General features: G+C 44.9%; 1 protein-coding gene and 1 long non-coding RNA gene across 4 annotated transcripts in view; one reads left to right on the top strand and one right to left on the bottom strand.

The window, feature by feature from the left end:
- Positions 1-17,191: 17,191 nt before the first annotated feature.
- LOC130191825 (uncharacterized) lies at positions 17,192-20,243 on the bottom strand. 3 transcript variants are annotated; one of them, XR_008831263.1, is made up of 5 exons: positions 19,771-20,243; positions 18,449-18,517; positions 18,311-18,361; positions 18,078-18,220; positions 17,192-17,905 (listed from the first exon to the last, which is right to left on the bottom strand). It is a non-coding gene; the product is annotated as an uncharacterized LOC130191825 (long non-coding RNA). The 3 variants fall into 3 exon arrangements; XR_008831262.1 differs by lacking the exon at positions 19,771-20,243 and adding an exon at positions 18,700-18,784; XR_008831261.1 differs by lacking the exon at positions 19,771-20,243 and having other exon boundaries at positions 18,449-18,778.
- Positions 20,244-21,523: 1,280 nt separating this feature from the next.
- atf6b (activating transcription factor 6 beta) overlaps positions 21,524-25,430 on the top strand; it is a 14,229-nt gene continuing 10,322 nt past the window's right edge. The window contains 4 exon segments of the mRNA XM_056443904.1: positions 21,524-21,952; positions 24,709-24,788; positions 25,021-25,102; positions 25,241-25,291. Of these exon segments, the coding sequence (XP_056299879.1) occupies positions 21,880-21,952; positions 24,709-24,788; positions 25,021-25,102; positions 25,241-25,291 (286 nt within the window). The 5' untranslated portion in view covers positions 21,524-21,879.

The raw sequence follows: 25,430 nt of genomic DNA, 5'->3' as shown, positions 1-25,430 counted from the left end.
GCCCCCTGTGGACTAAAGTGGTAGTGTTGGTTCTGGTGCCCCCTGTGGACTAAAGTGGTAGTGATGGTTCTGGTGCCCCCTGTGGACTAAAGTGGTAGTGATGGTTCTGGTGCCCCCTGTGGACTAAAGTGGTAGTGGTGGTTCTGGTGCCCCCTGTGGACTAAAGTGGTAGTGGTGGTTCTGGTGCCCCCTGTGGACTAAAGTGGTAGTGATGGTTCTGGCGCCCCCTGTGGACTAAAGTGGTAGTGTTGTTTCTGGCGCCCCCTGTGGACTAAAGGGGTAGTGTTGTTCTGGCGCCCCCTGTGGACTAAAGTGGTAGTGGTGGTTCTGGCGCCCCCTGTGGACTAAAGTGGTAGTGTTGGTTCTGGCGCCCCCTGTGGACTAAAGTGGTAGTGTTGGTTCTGGTGCCCCCTGTGGACTAAAGTGGTCGTGTTGGTTCTGGTGCCCCCTGTGGACTAAAGTGGTAGTGTTGGTTCTGACGCCCCCTGTGGACTAAAGTGGTAGTGTTGGTTCTGGTGCCCCCTGTGGACTAAAGGGGTAGTGTTGGTTCTGGTGCCCCCTGTGGACTAAAGGGGTAGTGTTGGTTCTGCTTCAATCAGTCCAACAGTTTAAAGAAGTTTCTAGAACCAGACCATCTTCTCTCTGGTGGTCTGTTTACTGATGGAGGTCTACAGAGGACCAGGACTAAAGTTTTAAAGACACACTCTGGTTCCCATAATGCATTGCTCCTAGCTCCGCCTCCAGCGTACCTGTTAGCACCTGCAGCTCGGCCACCGGCTGCCGATTGCAGCTGAACATTCCGCCGTCGGAGTCGTGGAGCCGCCGGAGGCAGAGGCCGCCGTCCGGCAGCAGCCGGTAGCGCCGGCCCTCCTCCTGGGCCCCGAAGCCGACCTTCTGGTCTCGGTGAGTCCAGATCACGTCGGAGCCGTCGGAGCCGGCGCACGGCAGGCAGACCTGGAGGTCCTCCGGGACGGAGAGCCGCATCACTGCCGGAGGACAGAGGCCATCTGAAGCTACGTGTAGGACCACGTGACCTTCTACATGTGACCTGGACCACGTGACCTTCTACATGTGACCTGGAACGCGTGACCTTCTACATGTGACCTGGACCACGTGACCTTCTACATGTGACCTTCTACATGTGACCTTCTACACGTGACCTTCTACATGTGACCTGGACCGCGTGACCTTCTACATGTGACCTTCTACATGTGACCTGGACCACGTGACCTTCTACATGTGACCTGGACCGCGTGACCTTCTACATGTGACCTTCTACATGTGACCTGGACCACGTGACCTTCTACATGTGACCTTCTACATGTGACCTGGACCGCATGACCTTCTACATTTGACCTTCTACATGTGACCTGGACCACGTGACCTTCTACATGTGACCTTCTACATGTGACCTGGACCGCGTGACCTTCTACATGTGACCTTCTACATGTGACCTGGACCACGTGACCTTCTACATGTGACCTTCTACATGTGACCTGGACCACGTGACCTTCTACATGTGACCTGGACCACATGACCTTCTACACGTGACCTGGACCACGTGACCTTCTACACGTGACCTTCTACATGTGACCTGGACCACGTGACCTTCTACACGTGACCTGGACCACGTGACCTTCTACATGTGACCTGGACCACGTGACCTTCTACATGTGACCTTCTACACGTGACCTTCTACACGTGACCTTCTACATGTGACCTGGACCACATGACCTTCTACACGTGACCTGGACCACGTGACCTTCTACACGTGACCTTCTACATGTGACCTGGACCACGTGACCTTCTACACGTGACCTTCTACATGTGACCTGGACCACGTGACCTTCTACACGTGACCTTCTATATGTGACCTGGACCACGTGACCTTCTACATGTGACCTTCTACACGTGACCTGGACCACGTGACCTTCTACACGTGGCCTGGACCACGTGACCTTCTACATGTGACCTGGACCACGTGACCTTCTACATGTGACCTGGACCACGTGACCTTCTACATGTGACCTGGACCACGTGACCTTCTACACGTGACCTTCTACATGTGACCTGGACCACGTGACCTTCTACATGTGACCTGGACCACGTGACCTTCTACATGTGACCTGGACCACGTGACCTTCTACATGTGACCTGGACCGTGTGACCTTCTACACGTGACCTTCTACATGTGACCTTCTACATGTGACCTTCTACATGTGACCTTCTACATGTGACCTGGACCACGTGACCTTCTACACGTGACCTTCTACATGTGACCTGGACCACGTGACCTTCTACATGTGACCTGGACCACGTGACCTTCTACACGTGACCTTCTACATGTGACCTGGACCACTTGACCTTCTACACCTGACCTGGACCACGTGACCTTCTACACGTGACCTTCTACACGTGACCTGGACCATGTGACCTTCTACACGTGACCTTCTACATGTGACCTGGACCACGTGACCTTCTACATGTGACCTGGACCACGTGATCTTCTACATTCAATTCAATTCAATTCAGTTTATTTGTATAGCCCAATTTCACAAATTACAAATTTGTCTCGGAGTGCTTTACAATCTGTACACATAGACATCCCTGCCCCAAAACCTCACATCGGACCAGGAAAAACTCCCAAATAACCCTTCAGGGGGAAAAAAAGGGAAGAAACCTGGAGGAGAGAACAGAGGAGGATCCCTCTCCAGGATGGACAGAACAATAGATGTCATGTGACCAGAAGGACGGATTAGAGTTAAAATACATTCAATGAATGTGACAGAGTGTATGTATAGTTCATAGAAGTGTTAAGTATTCAGAAATCCCCTGGTGCTGAACCGAAGAAAATGTCCGGAGTCGAAAAGTTATAATAAAATGTATTTAATAAAAAGTATAACCAATCGTTGATAATAACTAATAACTGTTCAGATACAGAGTATAAATTCTCGGCCGAGGACTTCTAAGGCTTCACAATCCACAGACCACTCCTGGCTAAACCATTTGTAGTTAACTGTCTCTTGCTTCACCGAAAAGAAGTGTCTCGCAGCCTCCGAAAGTTCATTTTATATTTCCCGGGCGTCCCGCCCCAGGGGAAATATCCACTTCTCATTGGATACATTGTCTTGGTAACACCTTTCCCCAATTCGCTCATTGGCCGAGCCGTCTGGCTGTTGGTAGATTTGCATATCCACATGACGTCATCACTCCGGCCACCATTTGCCCTCTGCCATGCGGTCCACTGCAGGAATGTGGTTTCCTTCAGGGGCTCTCTCCATGCCGGGGAGGGGGAGGGGATTCCTTTCTGCCACTGATCTGTGTTCTTGGAACACAAAGAGATTCGTCTTCACCAGTGTGTTACAGCAATGCATTAAACAATAATACACAGACACTTACCAAACAACATTGTAAATTATTAAACAATAACACACATTCTATAACAACATGTATGAAGTTATGGTATATTAGTAAATCCTAATTTACATATTGCTTTAGTAAATTATCTAATTCAACAATCCCTCCTTTTACATTACATTACATGTCATTTTTAGCAGACGCTTTTATCCAAAGCGACTTACAATAAGTGCATTTCAACCTAGAGTACAAACTAAGAACAACAAGAATACAGGAAGTAACATTTCCTCAACATAGTCGAACTACAAAAGTACCATAAGTAAGTGCTATCTAAGTGCCACTGAAGTGCTAATCTGTGTTTTAATCCAGATAGTCGGACAAGGTGTGTTTTCAGTCTGCGACGGAAGATGTAGAGACTTTCTGCTGTCCTGATGTCAGTGGGGAGCTCGTTCCACCACTGAGGAGCCAGGACAGCAAACAGTCTGGATTTGAGTGATTAGCTCGGTGCAGTAGTCACAAGTCGATTGGCTGTTGCAGCGGTGTGACCATATCCCGGATGTAGACGGGCCCGATCCGTCGCCAGGACCAGTGTTTTGAAGCGGATGCGAGCAGCCACGGTAACCAGTGGAGAGCGCGGAGGAGCGGAGTGGTGTGGGTGAATTTCGGGAGGCTGAAGACCAGTCGAGCTGCTGCATTCTGGATGAGCTGCAGGGGTCGGATGGCCTTAGCAGGTAGACCAGCCAGGAGGAGTTGCAGTAGTCGGCGTGAAATGACCAGAGCCTGGATCAGAACCTGCGCCTTCTGAGTAAGAAGAGGCCGATTCTCCTGATGTTGTGCAGCATGTACCTACAGGAAAGCGATGTTGGCCGTCAGGGAGAGTTGACTGTCGAGTGTCACCCGAGGTTCCTGGCAGTCCGGGTAGGGGCCAACACAGAGCTGTTGAAGGTGATAGTCAGGTCGTGGGTGGGGAGCCTTTCCTGGAAGGAATAGTAGCTCAGTCTTGTCAGGGTTGATCTTCAGGTGGTGAGCAGACATCCACTGAGAGATGTCAGTCAGACAGGCAGAGATGCCACCTGTGTTTCGGACGGTGGAAACGAGAAGATCAGTTGGGTGTCATCAGCATAGCTATGGTAGGAGAAGCCATTGACAGAGCCGAGAGAATTTGTATACAGAGAGAGAGGAGGGACCCAGGACGGAGCCTTGAGGAACCCCAGTAGTGAGAGGACAAGGATCAGACACAGATCCTCTCCAAGTTACCCGTAGGTGCGGTCTTTAAGGTAGGAAGAGAAAGAGCGAGTGCAGTGCCTGAGATCCCCAGGTCCTGAAGAGAAGCGATCAAGATCTGGTGGTTCACGGTGTCAAATGCTGCAGAAGGGTCGCGGAGGATAAGGACAGAGGAGAGTGAGGCTGCTCTAGGAGTGTGGAGCTGCTCAGAGACAGCAAGGAGGGCCGTCTCTGTCAGTGGCCCTTGAATCCAGACTGGTGAGGGTCAAGAAGGTTGTTACTGTGGAGATAGGAGGACACTTGGCTCAAGATAGCTAGAGTTTTGGAGAGAAAAGGAAGAAGAGAGACCGGTCTGTAGTTGCTGACTTCAGCGTGGGTTTCTTCTCGAGAGGGTTGACTCTCGCCTCCTTCAGAGAGTTGAAACAGCCAGTTGAGAGGAGCTGTTAATAAGATGGGTGAGGAAGGTCAGAAGGTCAGGAGCAATAGCCTGGAGAATGGGAGACGGACGGGGTCAAGGAGGTGGTCGGTCGGGAGGTCACCAAGCTAAGAACTTGATTGGGAGACAAGGGGTGAAAGAGGAAAGAGAGGGGATGAAGAAGTTAGTGTTGGTGAGGTGATAGAAGATGGATTTGTAAAGGAGGCGTATGTCGTCTATCTTGTTTGTAAAGTAGTCGACAAAGTGGCTCGCAAAAGGGTGGAAGGAGGAGGGGACAGGGGGATCAAGGAGGTTGGAAAAGATAGAGAAGAGTTTTTGGGGTTAGAGAAGGAAGACTGAATTTTGGTCAGGTAGAACGAGCTTTTGACTGCAGAGATAGAGGAAGAGAAGGAGGAGAGGAGATTGATAGAAGAGCAAGTCTTCCGCTTGATTCGATTATTTTCTTTCAGGGTGGCTCTCGGGAGTCCGACAACGGACAAAGAGAATCAAGAGATGAAGACAGGGAAGAGAGGAGAGTGTCTGCGCAGAGTTAGGATGCATGGTGAGAAGCAGTCAGTTGAGGGAGAGCAGATGGGACAGAGGAGGCCAGAGAGGAGGGGCAGAGGGTGCGAATGTGTACAGGTGCAGAGTCTGTAGATATGGGTGGGTTGTCAGTACCAGAGAGCGAGAGAGAGTAAGAGATGAAGAAGTGGTCAGAGACATGGAGAGGAGTCACAGTGAGGTTAGAGGTAGAGCAGTTTCTTGTGAAAATGTAGTCAAGGTGGTTGCCGGCTTTGTGAGTGGGAGGGGAGGGACTGAAGACAGTAAGAGTAAGAGATCACATGACTTCTCTGTCTGGATGTTAAAGTCACCCAGAAGGATGAGGGGGGCCGTGTCAAGAAATCTCCCAAAGAACCAGGGGGACGTATTCCATAGTGTAAACATCTTATGAAGTGAATTATTATTTATCATTACAATGAAGTATTTTTCTCTTTGTGGTTCAATTCAATGTTTTAATTCCAATCCTAAAGTCTCAGAGGTAGATGTTTCTACTTTTCGAGTTATAAAACAGATTTCAGTCCTGCATTAACTCAGTGTGTGTGTGTGTGTGTCCTTCTCCAGTTTCTGCTTCAGTCTGCTTCGTCTTTCTTCCCAAAATGTTCTTCTCCTCAGTCCTCGTCCTCCATGTCTCCAGTTCCTTAATTATCTTGGAAATACACATCAGGGCAAGCAAGTTATTAGTCGCATGGCATCTTGTTCATACTACCTGTTCCGGTGGGGGCGGAGCTCATCTGATGGTGAGGCCAACACAGCAGGTACAGATGGAGGTTGGTAATGGAGAGGCAGGTCGCTGTGAAAGAGAATTAGAAAACACAACACCACACAGCGGCCACTAGGCCGGCTCTATACAGAATGTGACACTTGACTATGAAAAATTGTCTATATTTTAATTTCTATATTTAATAAGTATCTAATACTTTCTAGGCTTGAATTTGCAATCTTTAACTGAGTCGGAGGAACAGCTCCTCACCCCGTGTGGGAGGAATCATCTATTAAATGGCCATCCGTCGTCCAACAGAGTCTCAATTACTTATCCAATCCAATCTAACTTTATTTATCTTTACTGGTTATGATAAATGCAATTGATCCTATCTATGGCCCTTGACTAGGGCATAGAAATATTCAAATCCTACTAGGATCTGATAGCAGGCAGGTATTCGTCCGTCAATCTTCTCTTCGTCCCTTGAAAGCATCATGGGAAAACAAACAGTCGCACCTGGTGGTGCAGCTAATGGCAAGTCTCACACAGTGAACAGTGAGAGTTGATGTCGTATCGACAACTTTCTGTGTTGCAGTCTTAACTCTCGCTCCTGCGCCTAGGCAGAAATGTGTGGAAGTGACCTCACATCTGTTAGTCAGAATTACCCTGATGAGGCAACTATTCAGCGGCTGGTTGTGATTCTTGACCGGCTGATCTGCAAATGTACAATGTGTTATACGGTGCTCCTCTCTTGGTGAAGCCTCTCACCTGGAGGGCGCTGTGAAGTCCTTGCAATGACTTCAAAACACCCTGTCCACCTGGGCTCAGTCCACTTCCCATGTGAACCTCAAGTCTTACCCAGTCACCTGGTTCCACTGATGACTCATCAGCTGGCTCCTAGTGGGCTTCAGCAACCTACTTGGAGAAAAACTTAGATCTGGTCAGTTATTTTTCCCAGAATATTCTCTGAAATATGTCAAGTCTAGGACTGTCTCCTAACTCTCTGTAGACCCCGCATGGGTCTTCATGTCAATAACTCATGGGAGAAATGTTCTCCCTCCTTTGAGGATAATTTAGCCATCATTGTCTCAATTGCTTCAATTGTTGATTAGCTCGCGACTATCACCTGTGATTGGGCAATAGACTGCTCCGTGTGAATGTGCTCTCTAGAAATATTTCTCAACTTCTTGTAGGTGTTGGTTTGCAAAAATGTGTGCCATTGTCAGATCTGATTCTCCTTTTAACAGCATATCAGCATCTCAGTTCTACTCCTCCTTTGAAATAGGATGGAATTCCCAAATCCGTCCTTTTCAATAATAATAATCTTAATAAACAGTCAACCTCTCGAAGAAAAGAGAGAAATAAAATAAAAATTCATACGTCTGTCAAATCAATGCAGGAGAACCATGTCTTGTCTGAACTCACAGCGGCAGATCCTCACCACCCCACCCCAGAACAACACCAGCTGCTGGTTTCAGGCAGGCAGGGCTGCGCCTGTGTCACGCGGTCAACAGAGAGAACAGAGGACGGAGTTTTTTTTCCAGAGCTGTGACTGTGATTGAACCGACCGACCTCCCCCCCCATAGACCACACCAACTGCCCTCCTTAGGCACACACACACACACACACACTTACTGTAAATATTGTGTTGTTTTTTATTTGTAAATAGTGTGTACTTGTGCTGCCACATTCCTTGCTGAGCATTGCCACTTTCATTTCACTGCACACCCTGTGTGTGTATGTGACAAATAAAACATCTTGAATCTTGAAATCTTGAATCATCATTGTGCTTGGGTAAGGAATGTCATAATAAGTCGGCCTAATTAGTAAAGAGCGGGTTACAAATTTATTTATTGGCCCCAAATCAAGGTCCATTTTCCAGGTTTTAGGAAATTAATTAATGTATCCCAGGGAGCCCTCGTCCTCTCCAGTACACTTGCCTATAACAACCATTCTATGATTTAAAAAATATATCTAGTCTGTTCCATCCTTAAGGGATGCTGGTGACGATTAAATTGGAATCGTACGCGGTTTTTAACTCTATCTCTACGGAGCTATCGGAATCAGTCACACATCAGTTCACCCTTTAGTCCTAAAAGTGTCTGGAAATAAGCTAAGCATGTTGTCAGTGTCCCCATGATCAGTGTTCTCTCTACTATGTGTGTGGCTAAGCAAGTGTCTAAGCATGTGTCTCTAATACTAACTGGACCTTGAAACTTGACTTCCGATGTGTGTGCAGTTCTTTACATGTTCTCAAATGTGGAGTAATGCAAGTGTTCATTTTGTTTGTGCACCCAGTCCGTAGCCTCAACCTCTGCTTCCACCATTGTTCTTCTCTGTGCCTCCACTCTGGACAAACACTGATGTGGAGCTGCGGTGTCAACGAATGCATACAGTCTGCAACTCTGGTGTTCATTCACCGGCCGCTGCTACTCCTTGCTTCTCTGCATCGATCTCCAAGCCTCCTCAGCTGGGTCTTCACGAACCTCAATCTCGTGTTGCAGGCAGTCCCTCAGGAATTCAGATCTCATCTTGTATCAAGGAGGAGTTAAGGGCACAATGTCTTTGGTCCCCTGGTGGCGAGTAGGGATGCAGGACTTTGAACCAAAGTCTCCACTGCTGGCTGTTGTCATGCAGAGGTGTGATGTCATCATCATCTACTCTGTCCCACCGGACCCTTTGCTTCCTGTTCAGTGTCTCTTTAGTCTCCAGTTGAATCATTGGGTGACTAGTGGGTGTGGCACATTTCTGTTCAGTGGATACAGTTCGCTGTCAGCTGTTGGATCTGGGCACGCCTAATTTTGTGTCTCTGGTCCAGGCCTGGTGCCGTGGATCACTGTTGCCTTGTGGCTGTGGCTATGTGTTGGGTGCTTGTTATGGCGGGGTAGACATTATGGGAGTACTGAAGCCATTCTGACTGAGACTGCTAACCCTGTGGTGGATAAGGACAAAAATTAGCCCAATGTCTAGCCTGACTATAATTAAAAATGTATTAATACTCGTCTAAAGCCTCCGTTGCCCCAGTTGTTACTCCTCTTACTCCTGAACGGGCTACTTTTGCATATTATCTCTCTGTTGTTGGGCCCCATTTATGGGCTGCTGACCGCCTGTTGCGGGACATAAGGTTTGAGGGACTAAGCTTGAGCGGTGCAAACGTGGCTTGCTGTGGCTGTTGATAGATCAGTGCTTATGGATTTGGAGGAGGGGCTGGATACGGACTATACGGGACTTAAGGTCCATGTTGTGCTGCTGTCTGCTGCACTGTGGCTTGTGCCATTTGCTTCTGCTTTGGTCAGGTCATCTTTTCTGCTCTGTTTATTTTTATCTGTTTGGCGTCTGACCTGAGCTTCCAAGTCATAGAAGTTCATGTACTTTAGTCCTACTCCTTTCAGTTCGGTCTGTATGGTCACAGTCACTGATGATTCTATTGATAACCTAAAAACTGTTCAGTCATGCTATCTTCAAGGAAATCTTTCCCTAGGTTGTCGTTCTACAACTCTCTGATTCTACCTAAATAAGCTGCTCCTCCCTCACCATCCAATGGTGGCATCATCATTATCTTAGAAACATCAACCTTTTTCTCCGTTTTTCTTTTATTATTTTTATCTGAACTGCTAAGAGAGGTGCCTTGTGGCTGAAAAAAAAAAAAAAAACTGCAGTTATGCTTGAAAGGGGTCAAATCTTTAAGAGAGAGTGAGGAAAAATTATACTAAAAATATAAAATAGATGACTATATAAAATAATAAAGGTGATCAATTTGAAACTGAATAACCTACAACCTTTGAATTAGAAGTCTCATTCTCTACCGACTGAGCTAGCCGGGCAATTGATCAGTTAATTTAAAGAAAAATTAAAAATTTGGCAAAACAACGCATTTCTTTAAAACATCATTTCAAAAAGTAAAAGATGGTCGCACACTCTACTAATTAATAGTTATCTTCAAAAAGAATTCTTCCGTTACTGTTCTTGCTCTGTTCTGCTCTCAACTTGGCTCGCTCTGGGTGCCTGCAGGGTCGAGAACGGCGCGCGCAGCTAAGTGGGTAGGGGAGGGGCTGCTCTGTCTGTGAAGGCGCGTGCCCTCAGCGGGACGCAGCAGCTCTCTGCTTGTCCCCTCCTTTCTGTTCTTGTATTTTCGCGTGTTAAGCGGAGTTACCTCTTTGTTTCTCAGTATCCTCCTCAATCTCAAACTCGTACCTGCTCTTAAACGTAGTACATAATCGCCATACAATGTGTTCTTTACTCGGCAGCGTGCCTTTCAGAACAATAAATCCTCATTTATCACTCGTGCAATTCAACAGACTAGAGCTTGCGTTGACACCGTGAGGTTTCGACTCTGCTCTGTTGATTCCACTTTGACAACATGTATTCACCACCGGTATTCAACATTCATTCACAGTTTATGCATTACACATGTGTTTAATTTCTACGCGGCCCACACTTCTTCGGGGTCGTCTCTCCAGCCTTATGGCTGGCCTCACATATGTTAGAGGACTTTAGACTGCGCGGCCCCGGTTCCTTTTCAAAGGTCAATCTATTTTAAAGGTTCTTTCATGTTTATGCGACATGCATAAGATCGTCACAATGTGTGTGTTGAGACGGTGGGTGGGGGTGGGGGTGGGAAGAGAGAGAATCTTACAGTCATTGAGACCTTCCCCCACATCGTATAAGTAAGTGTTGGGAGTCCTTTGTCTAAAACATAGGGTCCACTTTCTCACTCTTTCCTTACTCTTATCAGTCAAGGAATCTTGGTGGCATGTGGGCCACGAGGGGGTTGGGAGAGGGAAGGGGGGGGTGAGAGAGCTGTATCCTGACCTCCCCTTTCTGGTCACTCTCATAAAACCCCACTCTTATCTTAGCTTCTTCAAAAAGCCCTTGTTAAAATTATGTCCCCTGCTTTAGAGGGAAAAAGTTCCATCCATCCAAAATCAAATCAAAGTCATTCACCAAGCTAGATAAAAAATGATTCAAACTATTAAGTTACAATCCTATTTAAATGAATGTTCTCAACCACTACCTTCAATGGTTTTATGTGAAGCACCTTAAAATGTGCCTATGCAAACAAACTTGCTCTGCTTATGTGATGGTGTATGTAAGCATCAGTTTAGTTGCTAAAGTGTGTGTGTGTCAGCTATGGCAAAAACAGTTGAGTACAGTCTGGTAAGTTGTAATACCTAAATTGGACACAGTGGTGCAAATTATCGCTCTTGTTGTAATTCAAAATGTGGACACACGATGGTGCTATAGAGGGTCGATGGTGCTAGAGGGTTAGTCCCTGCAGTACTCTCTCAGCCCACTGGGGGTAAGTTGTAATAAGTACTCCCTACCACTCAGGGGCGCTATTTCCTATTGGTGCTGTACTCTCTCGACCGCTCGGTCCTACTTCCTGTTTTCCGCCATGCTGGTTTCTTTTTTTTTTTTTTTTTAACTACACGTTCTTTCCTCAGCGAGAGCGCTGGTATCTATTCTGCTTCAATAGCGTCTTGCCAGCTAATGCTAGCTCAGCTCCTTCAGGTTGTGGGTTTTATCTCGTTCGTCACCCATGCAGATTCTAAGGAGACTATAAGTCAGACCGTCGTCTTAAAAAACGTAACTCTTCCCCGCACAGACTTCTCAAGCTTTATGTTACACCCGCTCAGCAAAACCAGGGGCTTAATGTCCCTGTTTAATAAATGAGTACGTTCGACGACGACACTCTATCCTTTTCAAAAAAAGGTCATATATCCTCTAATCAGGACACCCTATCCTCTCGAGAAGGACTCTATCCTATAAAAAGGATTCTAGCATGCAACATACAATAGTTTATACTCCGATCATCAACAGTTATTTCAAGATCTATGCGTTTAGTTTTACACTCTTCTCCACTCACACCTAATGTTGTCTATGATAAACTATGCAGAATTCAGTTTAAAACAATGGGTTCTGCTTACCCTTGTTGTGAGGCCTCGTGTGAGTGGGGGAGAGTGATCCTTCCAGATGTTCAACTCGGTTCCTCCTCGATCCAAAACACCAAGGAATCACGTCGGGGTCACCAAACTGTTAAGTATTCAGAAATCCCCTGGTGCTGAACCGAAGAAAATGTCCGTAGTCGAAAAGTTCTAATAAAATGTATTTAATAAAAATAACCAATAGTTGATAATAACTAATAACTGTTCAGATACAGAGTATAAATTCTCGGCCGAGGACTTCTAAGGCTTCACAATCCACAGACCACTCCTGGCTAAACCATTTGTAGTTAACTGTCTCTTGCTTCACCGAAAAGAAGTGTCTCGCAGCCTCCGAAAGTTCATTTTATATTTCGGGCGTCCCGGCCCAGAAATATCCACTTCTCATTGGATACATTGTCTTGGTAACACCTTTCCCCAATTCGCTCATTGGCCGAGCCGTCTGGCTGTTGGTAGATTTGCATATCCACATGACGTCATCACTCCGGCCACCATTTGCCCTCTGCCATGCGGTCCACTGCAGGAATGTGGTTTCCTTCAGGGGCTCTCTCCATGCCGGGGGGGGGGGGAGGGGATTCCTTTCTGCCACTGATCTGTGTTCTTGGAACACAAAGAGATTCGTCTTCACCAGTGTGTTACAGCAATGCATTAAACAATAATACACAGACACTTACCAAACAACATTGTAAATTATTAAACAATAACACACATTCTATAACAACATGTATGAAGTTATGGTATATTAGTAAATCCTAATTTACATATTGCTTTAGTAAATTATCTAATTCAACAGTAGGCTTATTCCACGATGGAGACCTCCACGATCCATCAGGCAGATGGCGGTGGGGAGGAGGAGTGGGCGGAGTCTCAACAGTAGGCGGAGTCTCAACAGGACAGTGGCGTAGTCAGGAGCAGGAATTCCACGACCCAGACCTCAATGATCCATCAGGCAGATAGGATCTATGCCGTCTCATAGGGTCCGATGACCCCATGAGACGTGAAGTCAAAGGACTCGGGAGAAAGCAGAGTTAGTAACGTGTGATTGAGAGATGAAAATTCATCCTTAAGGAGAGAAAAAAAAGAGGAGATAGGTACTCAGTGCATCCTAAAACGTCCCCCGGCAGCTATAAGCCTATAGCAGCATATCAAGGGGCTGGACCAGGTGAACCTGATTCAGCCCTAACTATAAGCTCTGTCAAAGAGGAAGGTCTTAAGTCTACTCTTAAACGAGGTGACTGTGTCTGCCTCCCGGACTGAAATTGAAGCTGGTTCCATAAAAGAGCTTGATAACTAAAGGCTCTGGCTCCCATTCTACTTTTTAAGACTCTAGGAACTACAAGTAGTCCCGCATTTAGTGAGCGCAGATCTCTAGTGGGGCAATATGGTACGACAAGCTCCTTAAGATATGATGGAGCATCACCAATCAAGGCTTTGTACGTTAAGAGAAGAATTTTAAAAGTGATTCTTGATTTTACTGGGAGCCAGTGCAGAGCAGCTAGTGCAGGAGTGATGTGATCTCTGTTCTTAGTTTTAGTGTGAACACGAGCTGCAGCATTCTGGATCAACTGGAGGGACCTAAGAGATTTATTAGAGCAGCCTGATAATAAGGAGTTGCAGTAATCCAGTCTCGAAGTAACGAAGGCGGTCGCATTTTCTCTCCCTCTCCTCCCCATGACCTTCCCTTCCCTGCTTGGCTTCTCTCGTCATGTTTTGTCTTGTTTTATACTTGAGAGACTCTCTCCTCATCGCTCTTCGAACTAAAAACCATGGACCGATCAACTGATCATCTGATCAACTGGTCTCTCAACGCAATTGACACCGTCTTCTCGACGAGAAGCTTGGGTTCGGGGGAACCTGCCCGTCCTGCCGGGACGTTGCAGCTGGTTACACGATGGACGTGTCGTGTGCCTAGCAGCCTTTCCGTGGAGGACGTAGATGACATCTACCTATTCGGAACTATGATTACAGGATTTCTGCTGTTTGGATTTGGCGTTGCCCTGGTTTATCGGAAAATTAAGGAAACGGTGACAGCCGTTAGAAGCCCCCTAAGGCTGCCCGACGAAATTGGATCGATTTGAAAAATGGGAGGAAAGTGGTGGAATAGCAGGTGCGTTAATTGGATGTAGCTGCTGGCAGACCAAACAATCCCAATCTTATCTGCTGCTCCCTCAACCAGAACGGTGCCTTGGCCAAGGCCGTTACTGGAACAACAACTCCCCTGAAGATCGCTGAAGTGAGAACCTCTCTCATTCCCTTCCCCCTATCCACAGACACCTGTGGTTGTTTTCTCCCAGGACCTTTCAAGGCTATCTCCATGGCAACGACCATCTTGCGGACTGAGAACTCTGTCTGTTGTGGCCTGGGAGGACGACATACCAGAACACGCACACACGAACTTTCAATAATACTGATTGCATTCACTACCCCCCTCCCCCCATCCCACGCCTTCGCCTGCTTTTTACCCCCAGTGGGACCGGACGGGGCTGTGGCTGGCGCTGCTGTGTTGGCGCCGGACCGGCTGGCTGCTTGTCGGTGCTGGTTACCTTCTGCCCCCAATGGATGGGCTTAGATCACCCAGTTGTTGGATTACCTCCCCTCCCCCCTTCCTACTCGTTGCAAGTCATGTCTAAAATGTATGTGCTTATGTGCTCAGGTGTTTTTTTCCTGCTCCCACACTGTACCCCTCTCGGGGCATAGTCGGGGGGTTGGTGTTTTTTTCTCGCCTTCTTCCCTCATGTTATGCTGTAATCTTTCATCCACCCTTTCTTGTAATTTCGATGCTTTTGTACCTGTACTCTGGCAAACGACAAATAAATATATCAATCAATCAATCAATCAATCAATCAATCAATCAATCAATCCTTCTCCTCCTCTTGTTCATCCTCCTCCTCCTCTTGTTCCTCCTTCTCCTATTGTTCCTCCTTCTCCTATTGTTCCTCCTTCTCCTATTGTTCCTCCTCCTCTTGTTCCTCCTTCTCCTCCTCTTGTTCCTCCTTCTCCTCCTCTTGTTCCTCCTCCTCCTCTTGTTCCTCCTTCTCCTCCTCTTGTTCCTCCTCCTCCTCCTCTTGTTCCTCCTTCTCCTCCTCCTCTTGTTCCTCCTTCTCCTCCTCTTGTTCATCCTCCTCCTCCTCTTGTTCCTCCTTCTCCTATTGTTCCTCCTTCTCTTCTTGTTCCTCCTCCTCCTCCTCTTGTTCCTCCTTCTCCTATTGTTCCTCCTCCTCCTCTTGTTCCTCCTCCTCCTCTTGTTCCTCCTTCTCCTATTGTTCCTCCTTCTCCTATTGTTCCTCCTCCTCTTGTTCCTCCTTCTCCTCCTCTTGTCCCTCCTTCTCCTCTTGTTCCTCCTCCTCCTCCTCTTGTTCCTCCTTCTCCTCCTCTTGTTCCTCCTTCTCCTCCTCTTGTTCCTCCTCCTCTTGTTCCTCCTTCTCCTCCTCCTCTTGTTCCTCCTTCTTCTCCTCTTGTTCATCCTCCTCCTCCTCTTGTTCCTCCTTCTCCTCTTGTTCCTCCTTCTCCTATTGTTCCTCCTCCTCCTCTTGTTCCTCCTCCTCCTCTTGTTCCTCCTTCTCCTATTGTTCCTCCTTCTCCTATTGTTCCTCCTCCTCTTGTTCCTCCTTCTCCTCCTCTTGTTCCTCCTCCTCCTCTTGTTCCTCCTTCTCCTCCTCTTGTCCCTCCTTCTCCTCTTGTTCCTCCTCCTTCTCCTCCTCTTGTTCCTCCTTCTCCTCCTCTTGTTCCTCCTCCTCCTCTTGTTCCTCCTTCTCCTCCTCTTGTTCCTCCTTCTCCTCCTCTTGTTCCTCCTACTCTTGTTCCTCCTTCTCCTCCTCTTGTTCCTCCTCTTCCTCTTTTTCCTCCTCCTCCTCCTCCTCCTCTTGTTCCTCCTCCTACTCGTCCTCCTCCTCTTGTTCCTCCTCTTCCTCCTACTCCTCTTCCTGGTTACAGCGACGGGCCTGATGTCATCGTTCTGGAAAAGGAGGTTTGTATTCACAGCCACTCACGATGTCACCGACATTTTAGTCCTTTCCTGTCTGTAGTCCTTGTGTGTCTCTTCGTGGTTGTTTTGTATCTCTTTGTGGTTGTTTTGTATCTCTTTGTGGTTGTTTTGTGTCTCTTTGTAGTTGTTTTGTATCTCTTTGTGGTTGTTTTGTATCTCTGTGTAGTTGTTTTGTATCTCTTTGTGGTTGTTTTGTGTCTCTTTGTAGTTGTTTTGTCTCTTTTTGGTTGTTTTGTGTCTCTTTGTAGTTGTTTTGTCTCTTTGTGGTAGTTTTGTATCTCTTTGTGGTTGTTTTGTGTCTCTTTGTAGTTGTTGTGTGTCTCTTTGTAGTTGTTGTGTGTCTCTTTGCTGTGGTTTTGTGTCTCTTTGTAGCTGTTGTGTGTCTCTGTTGTGGTTTTGTGTCTTTGGTCATTTGTCGTCTGTAGTTGTTTTGCCGTTTCATTGTTATTGTCTCTGCAGTTATTTAGATCTCGTTGTCATTGTTTTATGTGTATTTGTTATATATTTGTGCTCCTCTTGAGTCTCTGTAGTTGCATTGTGTCTCCCTGCAGTCTGTGTGTGCCTCTTTGTAGTTGTTTTACAGCCTCTTTGTGTCTTTGTGTTGGAGGCCTCTCCTCCACAGGCTGCACCATGAAGCTCACAGGAAGTAAATGGATGTGAGAAAGTGAACGGCTGGTCGTGTGCACATCACAAAGTGACTTCATGTCACAAAGTGTTCGTTCTGAAACATTTATATTTAGTCCAGAAGGAGAACTCCGAAAGACTCGTTCACCTCAAATAGAAAGAGGAAGGACGCAGCGGTCGCTGTGATGGAGGAATGAAACAAGTGTGAATGATTTATTCTTTTGCTGGTCAGATATTATAAGAGCTGTGGTTCGTTCGTAAATACTAATAAATAACACTTTTATTTTCATTTCCTCTTTTTGAAAATGATTTTCAGGAACAGAGAAGAGACTTATCGTAGAGAATTAGTATTTTTTGACATTTGGTCAAACTCAAATAACACGTTGAGGGAAGGCATGCTTTATTTTCTTAAAACAAAATTAAAACATTATTTACATCAACAGCTCAGAATCTACAAACTACAGATTGTGACACTGAAATACTGAAGTATTTACATTGTATTTGTCTTATTGTTCATCAAAATATAACATGCCTGCCATCCTCCACCAGACACCCTGAGACCTTCCTCCTGGTCCAGAGCAGTCGCCCCCTGGTGGCCATGAGAGAGAATGCAGCTTTAACACATGAAGCATAGACTTCTATACAACCAGAGGAGTCGCCCCCTGGTGGCCATGAGAGAGAATGCAGCTTTAACACATGAAGCATAGACTTCTATACAACCAGAGTAGTCGCCCCCTGGTGGCCATGAGAGAGAATGCAGCTTTAACACATGAAGCATAGACTTCTATACAACCAGAGGAGTCGCCCCCTGGTGGCCATGAGAGAGAATGCAGCTTTAACACATGAAGCATAGACTTCTATACAACCAGAGGAGTCGCCCCCTGGTGGTCAGGAGAGAGAATGCAGCTTTAACACATGAAGCATAGACTTCTATACAACCAGAGGAGGCATATTTTTTATTTCTGTGCTATTTAATAAACTTGACTATATAAAACGAGAACTTTTGAGTTAAAATCACAGATGTTGGTCCGCGGTGTTTCCGGGTGCTTTGGGTTCCTCCAGTAGAAAGTACGTGCTGTCGGGGAGCTGCGACCGACCTGTAGATTGAGAAAATAATTCAGAATTTAAGTCAGTTCATTCTGATGATGATCTGCATCTCGTTCAGGATTTCCATGACATATAATTGTATTCCTCTTCTCCGTTGAGAATGTAATCCACCATCCGTATCCTGCTCCAACTCAACCTCCAGGTCCTCCGTATTAAAGTTACCGTCTTCAATCCCACCAACAGACGATGTTGAATGGATACGTTCAGGAACCAGAACATCAGCTCCGATGTGGGGATGAGCGCTCAGTCTTCACCGCTTTGCTCCTCCGCTGGTGGAAGATCGGCGATGGTGGAGTACATGGGATCTGTTTACACATTTTACCCTCAAGCATTAGCTACCAATTTATTTAAACACCTGAAGAAGAGTAGTGCGTTAAATACGTTGAGTTATTTACCTGGAAAATCATCTGTCACGCAGTAGGTTGGTTCAGCCAAGCTTCCTCCTCCTGCCAGAGATCAACGAATACATGAAGACAGACCTTTGCTTTCTTTGACTAATATTGTTTTTAATATTTCGTGACTACCTTTCTCACCATTTGCGGGCGGAACCGCAGACGAGTCCCAGACCTCGTCGTAGACGCCGGGGCGTCTTTCTGCACTTCCTGTGGAGAACAATACGAACATCACTATCAGTAATCCACTGAGGCACTACTGATGCTCTGCTTTACAGCCCACCACCAACACACTCCAAAGAAACGTTCAGTTTCTATGGAGTGTGAATTCTTCCAAACATTTCTCTGAGTTTATAAGAAAAAGCAACTTTAGATGAGTTACGTTAGCTTACGATAGCGGGCTAAACTCTGTCGAGGGGCCGCGACGGTTCCACAGAATCAATGAGCCTTAGTGAGAGTTAATCTATTCTGTTAAATGTAACATTAGATGTATTTATAATATATAACTATATATAACATTAGTTATATTTATACCCAAGTAGAGTCACAAACGGAACACATACAAGTTTGTTTGCTAATTGCGTTAGCCGGTAAATCTCACGCCGATACAGCAGCTGTGATCCTACGAAAGCCTTTCATTGTCCTCTAACCAAATATAAATATAAAACCAGAATGTTTATTATTTACGGCGACCAATCACGTGACAGACGGGGTGGTCCAAGTCACGTGATTGGCCGCCGTGGATAATAAACATTGTGGTGTACGATGCACGTGTACGTTTGATCTTTTACGGTGATCAGTAAATATGAAAGAACAGAAATTGGGAGATCTGAGACCAAATTTTGGGGATGACAACAGATTATTATCAGTTTTCTGACTAATATCAAGATTTTGACAAATAAAAGACGTGAACCGCAACAAGGCAACCCTTCTGTTCCAACTTTAATCACGACTTTTACTACGTTGACTACGTAATCATGGGATTGAACCGAAGTGAATACCAGCTACTTTGCTTTCTGACATGTTAACCACAACGTTTTACTACGTTTCCCGTAACTGTTTCACAACGTTAACATGTCAATGCTAACGTGTTAATGCTAACATGTCAACGCTAATGTGTTAATGCTAACGTGTTAACGCTAACGTGTTAATGCTAACGTGTTCATGCTAACGTGTTAACGGTAACGTGTTAATGCTAACGTGTCAACGCCAACCACACCGTAACACGTTAACCGCGCGCTTGAACGTAAAACACGACCTGGACTTGATTATTGGGGAACGAGAATCCAATCTGGAGGAATTAAATGACATTATTTATCTTTAATCCTTCAAAAACTACCAAACTATCTGTGCTCTGTCATAGCTACCAGAGTGTGTTATTATCGTATATATCATATAGATTCATTATCAGTTCATTAGCTCAACTTATTATATCTGAAACAATGTATTATTATTTATTTCACCTCGTCTTTTAAACCTGCGTCTCCAAGCGAAGTAGCTGATGCCGATGATGATGATGATGAGGAGGAGGTAGAAGAAGGCGAGTATTCCAAACACCGAACCACCAACCGGAGGACAAAGTAAGAATTAGTTTAGAAACAAGGCAGAGTGTTTAAAAGTGTTTTTAAATGTTGTGATTATTATTATTGTACGTGTGTTGGCCTGCGTTATTGGTGTTGCTGAAATTGTTCCTGTTCCTGTTGTTCCTGTTGTCATTGTTCCTGTTGTTGTTGTTGTTGTCCTGTTACCTTCTGTTTGGGGCAGACAAATACAAACATTATATGTTCTCAGATTCTTCATCTTCTCATTCTTTTCATATTGTGTTAATATCTCTTCTTGTTGTGTTTGTTGCCTCTTTGTTTCTTTGTTGTCGTCGTATCTTCATCAGTCAGAAGTGGAGTTGATGGCATAGTTGTTGTTGTTGTTGTTGTCTTCTTACCTTCTGTTTGGGGCAGACCAATGCAAACAGCACATATTATAATGTCTCTTTTTATTCACTTAATGTCGTGGTAACATCTGTTTCTTCTTACTCTTCTTTTTCTTTTGGGGTTTCTTTGTTGTTGTCGTGTCTTCGTCACTCGGACGTGGAGTTGTTGTTGTTTGTGTTGTGGTGTTTGTGGTTTTGCCTTCTGAGAAAGAGACAGGACATCAATATATACGACATGAAGCTCTTCACTCGTCTCTAACTTAGTTTCATTTAGCGACACGACGTCCTCACACCTTCCAGCGTTTGCTGAGAACCCTTTTGGTGGAGGTGACTTGTCTTTGTGAATGTTGAGCTTCAGCCTGCAGCGGGTTAGCGTAGCTTAGCATAAGAGACACAGCTAGCCTCAACCATCCATCCATCATCCATCCATCACGTACAAAGCACAAGCAGTAGTGAGGTGTTCTCCGTGGATAACTTTATTTTGACAGCATTTGTATTCACACAATCTTTAACGCTCAATGTGAATGTGCATGTTTCCCAAAATACAGAACTACAGCAACTAAGTATTTCATCATCTTCATTCTCTCAGATTAATCACCTTTACTAGATACTATCTCATGATGTTGACTCACTATCTCATTATTGTTCCTTACAGGATGTTAATTGTTCTCTCAGTGGCGGTAACGGGCTTTCATAGCTGCACATTCGGTTTAGGTCGTAAACGACGATGTGGCAAACAGTCCTCAAGAAGTTCAGCACAGGCTACAAATCAATTATGTTTGATTGTTTGAGAGGTTTATTTTCATTTAATTCTCAAGGAACATAAATACACCGTTGTGGAAGTGTCTGTTTTATTTAATACGTGCACCAGGAACTAAAGGCGACATGTTTTAGCTCATTAGCATAACTAATTCAGTGCAGGAGCTACAAGAGAAGCTCTGAGCTGACAGGGTTCAGCTTGTCCTCGTGCGACCCTCAGAGGAGTTATCCGATAACTTCTTATTAAAAGTTAAACATATCACTCATAACATCACGAGGGTTAATTTATAAGCATGATATATATATCTGTGTTAATCCTCATCTGCTTTATGGTGTGTAATGTGGCATAATGCAGTGTTTCTTTCACAGTCAACAGAAAACCTGTTGTTGTTTTTTCGCTAGTAACCCGTGATTGGCTCGCGCGCGTGCCAATTCAACGCGGTCCCGGAATTCCTTCGCGTCTATTGGCGGGTTGTTCCTGTCCATCAAAACTTGCTGTTGCGATTCGGCCAAATCATCCTTCACCACGGCACTTTGTGACTCATCTCATTGGTCCTCCGCGTGGCCAAATCCCGCCCTTCCTCGTTACTCATTGGCTGCTCCGTTTTAAATGGGCGGCGACTTTCCTGGGAAAAAAAACCCTCGTTTCCTTGTCAGTCATATGCAAGCGAAGAAGAAGAGACGATAAATCACCCCGCAGCATCAAACGGATCAAATATCACGTTTCAGTCGCAGGAAATACAACTTGAACTGGATGTTTAAATGTCATTAATGCTCGGCATCACCCGGGAGGCTTAATGCTAAAGCTAGCGGCCATATTGTGTGCGTGTAGCTCGCAGTTGTCGCCCATCTGACCGCCCCCCGCTCCCCGGACGCCTTTGTGGCGATGAGTGCGGACCTCCTCTCGGATCTGGACACGCGCTTCTTCGCCGATAACCTCCTGACGAACGAAGACTGGGGTGAGTGCACGCGCTCGGCCGTTAGGACCGGAGGAGCAGCAGCGGCCGTCGGGACCGTCGGAACCGAACCGACGGGCGGCCGTTGGGACCGTTAACGCCAAACTGAGGCGTTACCACGACGACCACGCTGCTCGGTCTCTCTTAGAGTTCTCCTTCATACACATTAAGGGTTTAAATGTTGACGCAGAAGCTAGATGACGCGAGATGCACGCGGTGGGTGTGTGCGCGTGCGCGTGTGTTTATTACGCTTCCTCAGTCTGCAGCAGACCCCGGATGTGTCAGTTTGTCTTCTGGTGGTGGAAAGCGTGACGTCACATGTTTAAAAAACAAGCATGCGTCCCTTTTAAAAAATGTGTATATATATATGTATGTATATATGATATGTATATATGTATGTATATCTATATGTATGTATGTATATATGTATGATATGTATATATATGTTCTACCTAAAGAAAAGAAGAGAAGTGATGATGTGTAATTATTTACATATATACGTGTCTCATCGGAGCCGTGTCAGATTCACCCAGTTCATTAATGTTGTGATTATACTGCAATTATTATTGCGCAATAAACAATTAGAGGCAGACGGAAGGGAAGAATAACACCTGCTGCTGTTTACTCCTCTTTTACAGGAGATTCATCCCCTTCTTTCTTCTTTCTTGTTCTTCTTTCTACTTGTTCTTTTTCTTCTCGTTCTTCTTTCTTCTTGTTCTTTCTTGTTCTTCTTTCTTGTTCTTTTTTCTTGTTGTTGTTGTTCTCAATTTAAAGAAAGTCTTGTTCATCTTTTATTTATGTTCACGAGATTCTAGGACGACAACAAGTTGATCCCCAGAGATGTAATCTGAGTCGACGCCTTCTTTATCATCATAACAGTTTTTATGTGATTTCCCCTTTTTCTAACTATGTATTTTTAAAATTGCAGCGTCTTGTATTCAGTTTTTATCGTCTGTTAATGAATTATTACAGGTTGAATATCGTGTTTTATTCACTTTGTTTGTTCAGAGAGGAAACCACGTCTCAGACAGTGACGTAGAATCATAAATATTTACATCCATGAAGTCATTTTCCTAATCATGTGCATCTCATTTAATTAAATATATATACATATAAAGTGAGCAGCTCACCTGTGGGATCAATACACCTCCGGTGTTTGAGTTCAGAGTCCAGGGTCGTGTTTCCACCTCAGGCAAAGCATGCTGGGAGATTACAAGCGGCCGCGGTGACATGAAGAAGAACGCTCCGCTGTAAAGTCACGTCATCATGAAACCCCGAGAGCTGCAGCTTATTACCTTCGCATTGAAAATGCCGGAAGGTTATGTTTTGATCGCCGTGTATTTATTTATTTATTTATTTGTATGCGTGTTATTCGCAAAACTCAAAAATAATTGAACCGAATCGCATGAAATTTGGTGGGATGATTGTTTATTATCCGGGGACCAGTTGATTAGATTTTGGGATCGATCGGGTCAAAGGTCAAGGTCAAAGGTCATGAACAGGTCAAAATTTTCTTGAATCGCATGAAATTTGGTGGGATGATTGGTTATTATCCGGGGACCATTTGATTAGATTTTGGGATCAATCGGGTCAAAGGTCAAGGTCAAGGTCATGGAAAGGTCAAACTCTTTTTTTACCATAGCACGATACATTTTTGTCCAATTGGCATGCAACTAATGCCAAAATGTTCATAATTCAATGCCCAATCTTGTGATATGCGAAGGTATGCACTCTACCGAGTGCCCATTCTAGTTACCGTTGTTGTTGTTGTTGTCATAAACACGTGAAGAAAAGCCTTTTTAAAGTGTTAAACTCAGCATAAAGAAGGTCACATCAGGTTCTTGCAGCACGGATTAAAATGTATCGGGTTGATCAATAATCAATAATACAAAACTTAAAAAATATATATACAGGACTGTCTCAGAAAATTAGAATATTGTGATGAAGTTCTTTATTTTCTGTAATGCAATTTAAAAAAACAAAAATGTCATGCATTCTGGATTCATTACAAATCAACTGAACTATTGCAAGCCTTTTATTCTTTTAATATTGCTGATTATGGCTTACAGCTTAAGAAAACTCTAAAATCCTATCTCATAAAATTTTAATATTTCCTCAGACCAAGTAAAAAAAAAGATTTATAACAGCTGAGTGTTTGTCAAGGCTCAGGAAACCCTTGCAGGTGTTTCGAGTTAATTAGACAATTCAAGTGATTTGTTTAATATCCTACTAGTATACTTTTTCATGATATTCTAATATTTAGAGATAGGATATTTGAGTTTTCTTAAGCTGTAAGCCATAATCAGCAATAAATCAGAATAAAAGGCTTGCAATATTTCAGTTGATTTGTAATGAATCCAGAATGCATGACATTTTTGTTTTTTTAATTGCATTACAGAAAATAAAGAACTTCATCACAATATTCTAATTTTCTGAGACAGTCCTGTATATATTTTAGATTTTTCTAAATTGAATTTAATTTTGTATACATTTTCCTGATCTGAATCATATTTATTCTTCTTTTTAAAGTTTTGCCTGGAGAGGAGCAACTAGTATTACATTCATTAAAATTAATGTTTAACATCCTGGTTTTTAATTTATTATTTTAAGAAACATTCCAAGAATAATGTCTGAGTTAAAGTCCGACGCTCACATGCCCAACACGTTTAAACTTATCAGGGGGTTTGTGTTCACATCGGACACAACGTACCGGCTCCTGAGTGTTGTGGTCACTTCCTGTGCCTCACTTCCTGTCCCAGATGCCTGCCTGTACCAGTGTGAGAGCATGGAGGAGGGCGAGGAGGCCGACGCCGGCCGCGCCCCCAAGTACGAACCGGCGGTGAGATTTAATTTATTTGATTCAAATGATTATTGAATGATTATTGATCAGAGTGAAGAACACATCGGGTCCTCACTCGATTTATTGACTTATTATCAGAGTTTAAAGGCTCATCATTCACCTCTAGTTCATATTTTATGTGTGTAATATTTACCTTGAACCAGTACACACACACACAAGCACACGCACACACAGCGGTTGTTTGTCTTAATCTTCCTCCTCTTCCTCACAGTTTGACAATGACCTCGTGCTCACTCTCGACCCTGACAACCCCACGTCGCCGTGGCAACACCTTGACGACAACCTACTCACAGGTACGGACACACACACACACTCTTTCACACCTGGAGAGGAACACACACACACCACCTCATGGAGGTTTTCATGCTGCATGTAAATAGTTTATAATAATATTAATATTGTAATCGTTGGTCGTCTTGATGTTCCTGAAGGAGACGTCAAGAGTGAGATGACCATCACACAGCCGCTGCCCGTGGAGATGTGTAAGGACACACACACATACGCACATACACACACACATACGCACATACACACACACACGCACAAACACACACGCACACATACGCACACGCACAAACACACATACACACACACAAACACACATACGCACAAACACACACA

The sequence above is a fragment of the Pseudoliparis swirei genome, chromosome 1 (assembly GCF_029220125.1).
Source record: "Pseudoliparis swirei isolate HS2019 ecotype Mariana Trench chromosome 1, NWPU_hadal_v1, whole genome shotgun sequence".
NCBI classification, from domain to species: Eukaryota; Metazoa; Chordata; class Actinopteri; order Perciformes; family Liparidae; genus Pseudoliparis; species Pseudoliparis swirei.
The sequence above is the reverse complement of the archived record's forward strand: the minus strand, read 5'-3'. Positions and strand labels throughout refer to the sequence as shown.